General features: G+C 39.5%; 1 protein-coding gene across 1 annotated transcript; it reads left to right on the top strand.

Annotated features, from left to right (window-relative positions):
• Positions 1–636: 636 nt before the first annotated feature.
• On the top strand, positions 637–1,306 carry LOC127115714 (secreted RxLR effector protein 161-like; the record flags this gene model as incomplete). The annotated part of the gene is made up of 1 exon (XM_051047183.1): positions 637–1,306. A coding segment is annotated over exon 1 (612 nt), but the record flags the coding sequence as incomplete, so codon positions are not given.
• Positions 1,307–9,146: the final 7,840 nt, after the last annotated feature.

Here is a 9,146-nt window from a genome sequence, read left to right as displayed (position 1 = left end):
AAACAAAGCTCGACTGGTAGCTCAAGGTTATAGTCAACAAGAAGGTATTGATTATAATGAAACTTTTGCTCCAGTCGCGAGGTTAGAATCTATTCGTCTTCTTGTATCTTTTGCTATTAATCATTCTATCAAATTATACCAAATGGATGTCAAGAGTGCATTTCTAAATGGTTATATTTCAGAAGAAGTGTATGTTAATCAACCTCCTGGTTTTGAAAACTCAAATTTTCCAGAACATGTTTTCAAACTTAAGAAATCCTTATATGGACTTAAACAAGCTCCCAGAGCTTGGTATGAACGCTTAAGTAATTTTCTTCTAGAACAAAATTTTATCAGAGGGAAAGTTGATTCTACACTCTTCTGTAAAAATCATGAAAATGATCTCATGATATGCCAAATTTATGTTGATGATATTATTTTTGGTTCTGCTAATATCTCTGTTTGCCAAGAATTTTCTAAGTTAATGCAGGCAGAATTTGAAATGAGTTTAATGCAAGAATTAAAGTTCTTTCTGGGAATTCAAATAAATCAAACTCCAGAAGTCACGTACATTCATCAAAGCAAGTACATTAAAGATGTTCTGAAGAAGTTTGACATGACTGAATGCAACTCTGCAAAGACTCCTATGCACCCAACTTGCATTCTGGAGAAGGAAGAGGTAAGCAACAAGGTTTGTCAGAAGCTCTATAGAGGTATGATAGGCTCTCTTCTCTATCTGACTGCTACTCGTCCTGATATTCTCTTTAGCGTTTGTCTTTGTGCCAGATTCCAATCAGATCCTAGAGAATCTCATTTAACAGCTGTTAAGAGAATTCTTAAGTATCTGAAAGGAACTCCTAACCTGGGCCTGATGTATGAGAAAACATCAGAGTATAGGCTTTCTGGTTATTGTGATGCAGATTATGCAGGAGATAGAATAGAACGTAAAAGCACATCTGGAAATTGCCAGCTTCTGGGAAACAACTTAATCTCCTGGGCTAGCAAAAGACAGTCAACAATTGCTCTATCAACTGCAGAAGCAGAATATATCTCAGCGTCACTATGCACAACTCAGATGCTCTGGATGAAACATCAGCTAGAAGATCTACAAATCTTTGAGAGTAACATTCCTATCTTTTGTGATAATACTGCTGCTATTTGTTTGAGTAAGAATCCTATTCTACATTCCAGAGCCAAACACATAGAAATTAAACATCATTTTATCAGAGACTATGTTCAGAAAGGAATAGTAACGCTGAAGTTCATTGATACAGAACATCAATGGGCAGATATTTTTACTAAGCCTCTAGCTGAAGATAGATTTCGTTTTATATTAGAAAATCTGAACATTAAAAATTGCCCTGAGTAAAATTTGGCTCTGAACATGTAAAATGAGAATCTGATAAAAACAAATACACTTCTGCCTCTGACTCTGATACTTCTACCAAGTTAAGAAGATATCTGAGTTAGAAATCTTCAGAAATCCTTTGGTATTCCTGAAGATCAGATACATCAACACGTGGGGAACATGCGTCTAACCCTAGAACTTCTAGACAGCTGTCAAAAGAAATCAAAGGTCAGAACGCTTGAAATCTCCTCGAGCAGTGTGCTTACTGTTGGGATTAGACATTCATTTATTAGCTATAATCATTTTTCCCCCCTAGCGTGCAAATCTTGTGTTCTGTTCCAACGCAATTAAATGTGTCGTTTTGCATGTGTTTTTACCCTTAGTATATAAACACTTTTCTCACATTTCACACACTTATCACTCTTCACTCACTCTTAAACCCTAAACCCTCTCTCGAAGTTTTCTCTGCAACCTTCTCAGTTCTTCATCTTCTTCATCAATCTTCGTCATGAATCCTCAAGAGCAAGAAGTTTTTAACTTCTCCCAACAAATGGAAGCCGCTTCTAACCCCCAAACCTCAAACACTCAAACACCCATGGTTGTAGACGTTACCACGACACCAGTTTATCAAGAACCTCACATTTTGGAACGTGAACAACACATTCATCTTTCAACTCCCTTTGAAGGTTTGGATGTACTGTGTGAATCACTGGTGGATTTTGAGAACTTAAGAAGAAATGGCGTTGATTTAACTGAAGATCTTCACAAGCAAGGTTGGGAAACCTACTTCAACAGATTGTATGGTCCAATCTATCCTCTTCTGGTGAAGGAATTCTGGAGATGTGCAGATGCTGATGATGAGTTCATTGTTTCGTTTGTTCTGGGAGTAAAGATCATTATCACAGAAGCGTCTATTGCTTCTTTGCTGAATATGGAGAAAGCTGGAGGTAAAAGGATTTACAACATTCCTCCAAGGTCCAAGCGCATCACAGAAGTCATTAACCCTACTATCTTCAAAGCAAACGTTGAAGGAAACCCCTCTAAGAACAAGGAGCTTCATCAGAACCTCCGAGTTTGGCTGAAGATTATATTGGGAACAATCCATCATCGTCCAGCCTCCAACTCTTCAGATTACATAAATGCTGATCAGAAATGCATCCTCTACTGTATTCAGAAGGGTATTCCTATCAACCTCCCTGTTCTCCTCTTCAGATATCTGAGGGATTCAGTCAGAGAAACCAGGAATAATATGAAGCCCAGATCCTACATTCCTCTGGGTAGATTGCTCTCTGACATCTTCATTGAGCATGGGCTGGTAGATGCTCTGGAGAAGACCAGATGTATGGATGATCTGGCAATTGACGTTGGAAAGCCTCTGAATGCCAAAAATCTGAGGAGTATGGGAATCATCAAAGACATCAGAGTCAAGCCCACTATGAATGTGACCTGGGAAGCTCTGAAGGATCAGAGGAAGATGCCTCATGGCCTTGAAAGGTTCTTCAAGAATGAACCCAGAGATGCCATTGCCATCTACCTTCAGGATCGTCTGGATGAAGGCATTGACATTTCTGATTTCCGCCTTGAAGACTGTCTGGACTCTGTAGAAGATTTGGTTAGATACAAAAGAGGCCTTTCTGAGAAGAAGATAGCTGAGGAAGCAAGGAAGGCAAAGAAACCCAGAATTGGAGAATCCTCTGGAACCAAAGCTCCTCTGAAAGTCTCTTCTTCTTCTGGTAAGTCCATTCCTCCTGTTACTTCTGTACCTGTAATGGCTTCTTCTACTCCTCTCCCAACACCTCCCATTTTTACGACCTCAGAAATCCCTCCTTCAACCATTAGAACCTCTCAACCTCCACCTGTTCTAAAAATTGCCCGTACTTTTACAACAACCTCTGACCCTAATCAACTATATCACCACAGCTCTTCATCATCCTCTGAATATGAATCACCCCCTTACCATTCACCTTCTTCTGACCAAGAGTTATCTGATCAAGAGTCCTCTGATCAAGAACACTCTGACCCAAACTCCCCAACAATAGCTGAAATTTATGCTAAAAATTTCGCCCCACAAACTCAAACACAAACTGAAGTAACCTCTCCCCTCCGAACTTCTCTTCCACAACAAACAACCACCATCTCCTCTGAAAATCAAACCTCACTTCCACCACAACAAACAACCACCACACCCTCTGAAGCTCAACCATCTGTAATTCGCCCATCTGATCCTTATATCACCCCACCAATCATTCCCGCTGTACCTGAACCAGACTCTGACCCCTTAGATGTAAACCCACTCTATGCTTCTTCCCCAGATTCTGAACTTCAACCAGAAGCAGAATCTGAACCCCAGCCAGAACCAGAAACTGAAACTCCCTCTCTGAATCTCAGCTCCCCAAACTCTCCAACTAATACTCCTGAACCTGAACCTGAACCTAAAATTATCACACCTACCCTTGAGGAGGCCATTATACAGGTTGCAGAATCCTCAGTCCAGAAGATCAAGTCTCTGGCTAAAAATTCTGAAGTCAGTGATGATCCTAAATCTGTTAGGACACACTGGAACAGAGTTATTAGTTGGATGACCTCTGAGTCTTATAGGCTGAAGAGTATCTCTGAACAAGTCAGAAATGGCTACATCAGAGACTCTGAGGAAAGACTCCAAGAAAGACTGGCTAGAGAAGCTGAGGCCAAAAGATTAGAGGAAGAGAGACTGGCTAGAGAAGCTGAGGCCAAGAGATTAGAGGAAGAAAGGTTGGCTAAGGAAGCTGAAGAAGAAGCTAAGAGGTTGGAAGAAGAACGCCTGGCAAAGGAAGCAGAACTTCTAAGGATTCAGGAAGCTGAAGCCAAGGCTAAGGCAGATGCAGAAGCCCAAGCTGCTGCTGAAGCTGAAGCTCAGCAGGCTCTGATTCAGGGGGAGTCTTCCTCTGCGATCCCTCTGATTCTTAACACTCTGAAGGAGATCAAGCAAGATCAGAAAGAGATCAAGCAAGATCAGAGTGAGCTCCGGGCAAGGATGGACAAGCAAGACGCTCTGAATGAAAACCTCCAGAATATGTTTGCTATGCTACTACAGAGACTTCCTCCTCCTCCAAACCCTTAGGCACTTAGGATTTATTTTTGGTTGCCTAGTGTTTTTGCTTCTGTCTTTTCTTTTTTAGCTCTGATATTCTCTTGAATCTGATGTTTTGACTGCTGCTTGCCTTTGTGCTTTTGTTTAATGAAGTGTTTTTCTCTCTATTATTCTTTTTATGATTTATGCCTTTTTGATTATGCCAAAAAGGGGGAGAAATTATTAAATAGCTCTGATGAAAATTATGTCTAAAACCTTAAGCATTCTGCAACAATTATAGAAATAGTTCTGATATAAATAGCTCTGATTAAATAATAGCTCTGATTAAATAACTCTAACTTTAAAGTTAAGCATTTGCAGAAAGTTTTCAGAAACCTAATTACTTGGAAAGCTCTGGTAAGAACTTCTGAACTCCCTAGTACTAACTCAGGGGGAGCTTTTGTCTATCTGATCTAATATTTTTCATGTTTCATCTGATAATTTTATTTGTTTTGTCATCATCAAAAAGGGGGAGATTGTAAGAACAAAAAGTGTTCTACAACAGACTCCATGATTTTGATGATAACAAAGGATGAAACCAAAAATGGCACCCTAACGAAAAGTTTCTAAGTGTGCAGGGTTCTAAAGAAAGAAGAAATAAATCTGATGATGTCATCAGATGCATAACAAGATCAGATGCAAAATCTCAAGTATCAGAAGCATCTAAAGTGGAATCTCGTTTCAAGAAGCTCTGACTCTGGACAAAACTGCAAAGTATCAGAAGCATCTGAACATGAAGTAAAGTCTAGAAGCTCTGACTCTGAACAAATGTCTTCTGTAAATTCTGAAGTTATCAGCGCCATCTGAATTTTCAAGAGATAACATCAGAAGCCAGTTTCTCCAGATACACAAAGACTCTAATCAGAATTGTTAATCATGATGAAGTAACGTTTAAGCCAAGTTAAAGTTCTGCAAATGGATTTCCTCAGTTAGAAAGAGACGTTAATCTCCACTTCCAAGAGAGAAGATACTAATTGTGGTAAGTAGTCACTTCTAAGTGAAAAAGTCTACTGCAGAAGCTATTAATGGAATGGCGTAACTACATCTCAATATCCAACAGATTCAACGCCACTTCAACTCTACTTCAACTCCTATAAATAGAGAAGAAATCTCATTCAGTAAACACGAAGAAATCACTAGCCAAAACTATACTGAAATCATATCACGCTCAAGAAAAACATCTTTGTTCTTCAAAGATTTTCACTAAGCTGTTGCTTATCAAGTGAAAAATTTGTTCTTAAGTTTGTAATATTTGCTTTCTTAGAAGCACTCTAGATTACACATCTTGTATCTATTTTTATTTGATTTCCTCAAGTGACTCTTTGTAGTCTGTAGACTTGAGAGGACTAAGAGATTTTCTTCTCTCTTAGGGGTTGTTTGTAATCTTTCAAGATTAGTGGATTAAGTCCTTGTTGAAGGCGAAATCACCTTGGCCGGGTGGACTGGAGTAGCTTTGTGTTATAAGCGAACCAGTATAAAATCATTGTGTGATTTTCATTATTGCAAAAGCGCTTATTTTTCAAACAATTCAAACCCCCCTTTCTTGTTTTTCTCACCTTCAAAATTTGCGTCTGTCGACATGGTTGATAGGGGTTTTAAAGTACCCCTGATCCGCCTATATATTTTCGACGATGCCATCTAGGCGCCAAATTATTATCCTCTAGTGAATTAAAGACGGGACAACTTCGACCCTATGTATCCACTCTTTTCCAAGCAACAGAATGTAGTTAGCTTTTGTTTCCACAATTATAAACATTGTGGACCTAGTGATTGTCCCTATAGTTAATTCGAATTCGATAGCTCCCATGGTGGAACCCACTTTACCTTTATAGTTGGTTAGCACCATATTATGAGGTTTGGCATTAGTATCATATTTGCCAATTTTCCTCAGCATGCGGTGAGGCATCAAGTTCACAGTCTCTCCACAATCCACAATATTTTATTAATGGGGACGTCTTCGACTTTTCCAGTGATGAAGAGGGGTCTCAGGTGGCTCTTCATGGCTTCGCTGGGCCTCTCGAAAAAAGTGTTCTGCTCTTTAACACAACTGTTATTCGTCACATTGTAACACACTGGCTTGTGTGCAACCATCTCTCTCTCTCTCTCTCTCTCTCTCTCTCTCTCTCTCTCTCTCTCTCTCTCTCTCTCTCTCTCTCTCTCTCTAATATTGTCGTTGTCTTCGACTTCGGTAATCCGATCGAATTCCCTCGGCATCATGGATACTACCCCCGACTAAGATATCTAAGGAGGCTTCTGACCCTGAGTCGAAGTTGTCAGTCAACATTTCATCTTCGGCAGCCACCTGATTATATTTTTCACTGGTCGTTTTAACTGGAATATTGGGATTTCTTTTGACGAAGTTTGAGTCTTCCCTTTTCTTCATAGCCACATTGGTACTCGACTCAGCTTGATCCCTCTCACCAGCTTCTCTCTGGGATTTTCTCCTCCTTTGTTCTCTCCTCCACTAAGATCTGGTCATAGGGTTTTTTCCCTTATAGTTCTCAGACACATGTGAGGTTCTTTTATCAGTCTGAAACTCCTTGCGGTAAGCCAATGACAAAACTCTTTCAACCTCGAAGTTATGCCACTTTCCATGACTGCGTTTCCTGCCATCAGTTTGCTTAACCCACTTTCCATTTGACCCTTCAACATTAGGCTTGAAGGAAATTGGTTGGAAATTTTGCCCTGCTTGCTTGGTTTCACTCAGCTTCACCATGGGGCGTCTTGGATCAGGATATCTCCTGGGATCGAAAGCCCTTCCTGGCTTACCCACTTGATGATTTTGGATGGCTTTATGACCATCTTGGTGATTTACTCTCCTAACCCCTTCAAGATTTTGAGTTGCCTTCTTGTCGAATGCAACACTGCATCTAGGGCACAACATGACTTCTGACTTCTTTTTCTGACACCTTCGGAGGAAATCAGACAGCGTTTCTTCCTCGTGAGGGAAGGCGACTTTGTTATACTCCTCCTATCGACATTCTTCATCGACTTCCATAGAGGTTTCTTGAGATAACTCAACCATATTGACCCCCATGTCGATATCCTCAATAATATCCATCCTTTGGAACTGTTTTTAAAGGCCCTCAGTGGCCTTATCCATCTGAACAAAATCATCAACGGTTTCTTTAGTGATCATCATTAACTTTTAACTTTCAGCATCCTCAGCATCGGAGGCTTCATCATTTTTGTAGGTGATATCTCCTGCAGCCTTTTGAGTAAAATCATCAAGAGGCGCTTGCTCGAAGTACTCATGAACCCTGACCATAAAATGTCCATTGACGAAGTCCTCGGTGACTTCAGTCATATTGAAATCATCAGCGACTTCAATAAGGTTCACTTCTTCTAGTTCAATGTAATATGCCTCAACTACCTATAGAGGATCAGAGTCGATCTTCATCTGGCTCCGTGTTTTGTCTCCGAACTTGAGTCTTCCTTCCTGGATGGAATTTTGCATAAGATCCCTTAAAAGAAAACATTGAGAAGATCCCATGACATGCACTTTCGTCATTATTCCTGAAATCGACATAGGCTACCCTTTTACCTTTATTTTCCCTAGCCTTTTCTTCTTTCAAACGTTCTAACTATCGAACCCTGTCATCCAATTGGGTCATATCCCTTAGGTATTGAGTATCTAATTTCTTTCTAAACGAATATGCGAGCCCTCCAGCGCCCATTTCGACCAGTTGATGCTCTGGTATTTGCGTAAAACACCTAGCTTTGAGCATTTGAAACCTATTTAGATAGTCATCAATTAGCTCAGTGAAATTTTGCTTGATACTAGCCAACTCCTTCAAACTTATCTTCATTTTCCCCATGTAAAATTGTTCATGGAACTATAAGACCCCAGTTTTTACCCTAAGATCCTCCATGTTATTCTCATCATATGCATTAACATTGGGATCACACCTTGGCATCCTCCTTACCCCTCATTCATTGGGTTTACATTGAGAGAGATCACCAAGCATATTTGATTGTATCATACTTCATTTTTCTTTATTTACTAACCAAAATACCCAAAATATGTCATTGTATAGTTTAACTGCTTTTGTAGGTAGTGTGTATGCTCACCTTTGATCTATCAAGCTCATATCTAGGGTTCAAGACCCTCAATGCAATGAGCTCAATCAAGAAATGGTTTACTATGGCTTGAAGTATCATATATGGATTCCCATGATCTTTACATGTTATTTTGATCAAGAAATCATTAAGAGTTTGAAGCTTGTTTGCCTTGGAAACCCTAATTCATATAGGTATCTTGTGTAACTTCTTCAACACGTTTCTTCACCAATTGATCAAATATTTCAAGGAATGCTTCACATTACATCATATTATGCATATATGATCCTCCATGAGTCCCAAAAGTCAATAGAATATCAAGCTAACAAGTTGGTTCATGGTGGTTGACCAGAGGAATTCAACTGGTCAAAACTGGGGTTCCCCAGACCCTATCTCCTACAATTTTTGTCATATGAAAATGATTTCAAGATAAAGGTTACTATAAATTACATTACAAAAAACTTTCATGTTGAGTTCAAGATCTAGTATTGCTTGGACAATCACTTTTTATGGTGAAATATTATAGGTCATTTTGTCTGAACCCTAGTTTGGAGGTCAACTTCCCAAGACCATAACTTGATCAATTATTATGAGATGAAAGCCATTCAAATTCCATGATCAATTTCAATATGTCCACTTCAACTTTTATGT

This window comes from Lathyrus oleraceus, chromosome 1 (assembly GCF_024323335.1).
Source record: "Lathyrus oleraceus cultivar Zhongwan6 chromosome 1, CAAS_Psat_ZW6_1.0, whole genome shotgun sequence".
NCBI classification, from domain to species: Eukaryota; Viridiplantae; Streptophyta; class Magnoliopsida; order Fabales; family Fabaceae; genus Lathyrus; species Lathyrus oleraceus.
Note: the sequence above shows the minus strand (reverse complement) of the source record. Positions and strands in the feature narration are given on the sequence as shown.